Genomic DNA, 1,844 nt, shown 5'->3' on the forward strand with positions numbered 1-1,844 from the left:
TTCATTTATCGGAGATACTTATCTCGCAGCTGCTCGCACCATACGAAAGTATAAAAGTCCAACCTTGTTCGAAACAAGAAGATCACGGGGTAGGCGTCAATATAAAAATAGAAGAAGTAAAGATGGAGGAAAAAATTGAACTCAATTCAGAGTTTACTGCCCAGTCGGATCAGTTTAGCATGCAAAGAACAAATTTGCATGAAGAAAAAACTTATGAATTGCAAAATGACGATGATTGCGAGGAGTATGTTTCAATGACATCAATAGCCTCCCCATATTTTGCCAGTCCTATTGATTGGAAGCATGTAAATGACCTGTGTGATACAATTGGCCATTTGGCAGCATCAAGTGGATATTTCCAAAATGAGTGTATAAATCATATTATAAGAAGGCTGCTCCGATTTGTTGATGGCCGCAGTGTTTCCACAGAGAGAGGTGATTTTCAACCCTTAATGTTGATATTTTATACGGTTAGTATTGCTGTTTTGTATAGAATTCAGATATATAAGTCGGGCTGTGCGTGGTGTGGTTGCCCTTGGGGAATATGCTTTTCGAGAATGTATACCCTTTATTTACAAATTAAACATGGAAAATATTTCAGAGCTATTTTGGAATGAATTTGCGGTAATAAAAAGCGACGCTATCACAGTTTTTTTTCAGATAAAATTATTATTTTTTTTTTTGTAGCTTAGCGCTGTTTTCCTGCACGGTCCTGACGACATCTATCTATATGAATGGTTAGAGTTTTTGTGCGGAGGCGATAAGCTACAGCCGTTTTTAGTGTATTACGCGCGTAAGTTGTTTTTTTCTCAAAATTGAAGAACTTATTAAACTAATTTTTTATTTAATAGAATACTTTGAAAAGTTTCTTTCCACACGCTTCCTAAAGCGAAAAATTGCTACATTTAAAATATATTCAAAACCCGGTGTTCGTCGGTTAGAGTGGAATACATTAGCTGCAGCCATGTGCCACGGAGACGATCCAAACAAGGCGCTAAAACCCAAGCCTAAAATTAAAGAAGTATTCCCTGACCTAGTATCACCCAATCTTCAATTGAATCGTGCTGGCATTATTCGATTCAAATTTGCCGGATGTCGGCCAGTAATATTGAAATCCAAAGTAGCGGAGAAGAATCATAATTTAGGGCCTAATACACATGCTATTCAAAGTGGTCCCAATGATATCCTTATATCCCGCCGAAAATTGTTCAAACCATTAACTAACGAGCGTCGCATTGTACCACTCAGTAGTTATTATTATTTAAGAATATAAATGGGTACTGTCCACTAGGGTTATGACTCATTTTTTACAAAAAATTTTACCTATCACCACGTGATAGGCAATACTAAATTAATAATAAAAATGGAGTTTGCGGGTCATTTTGGCAAAAACATCTTCCGCACCAAATGCAATTTCTAAAAACACACAGATTAAAAATTTTTTCTTTTTTATTAAATTAATAATATGTGCTAGTTAAATTAAAATAACAATTATTTAAAGCATGTCAATTCCATTGTTTCCGCAGAAAATGCCATAAAAGTAGTTCAGTACATTTCTGCAAAAATAAACTTATTGATTTACTTGATTATTGTATGATATAAATTTAATATTTAAAGTGCGAGTAGTTTTGCAGAGAGGATAAATGTCCTGGACTAGTTTTATGGCACGTTCAGCGCAAATGTTACTGCGCTGCTGATTTGGCATTTTCGACTCCTCTATAACCCAATGCCTTAGGCACTCCGCACATTAAGCTCCTAATCATAGTAATGTAATCGTTTCGGCATACTAAAGTATAAAGCTTTTATGCCGAACACATGTATTTCAATGAAGCTCTGTACATTAC

General features: G+C 35.4%; 1 protein-coding gene across 1 annotated transcript; it reads left to right on the top strand.

Moving 5' to 3' along the window:
• Positions 1-461: 461 nt before the first annotated feature.
• Positions 462-1,425, top strand: LOC118732364. Its single transcript, XM_036461494.1, has 3 exons — positions 462-624; positions 688-793; positions 852-1,425. The coding sequence occupies exons 1-3, from the start codon at positions 586-588 to the stop codon at positions 1,271-1,273; spliced, it is 567 nt and encodes a 188-aa protein (XP_036317387.1). The 5' UTR covers positions 462-585; the 3' UTR covers positions 1,274-1,425.
• Positions 1,426-1,844: the final 419 nt, after the last annotated feature.

The sequence above is a fragment of the Rhagoletis pomonella genome, unplaced genomic scaffold, assembly GCF_013731165.1.
Source record: "Rhagoletis pomonella isolate Grant_MI unplaced genomic scaffold, Rhpom_1.0 Rhpom_scaffold_19275, whole genome shotgun sequence".
NCBI classification, from domain to species: Eukaryota; Metazoa; Arthropoda; class Insecta; order Diptera; family Tephritidae; genus Rhagoletis; species Rhagoletis pomonella.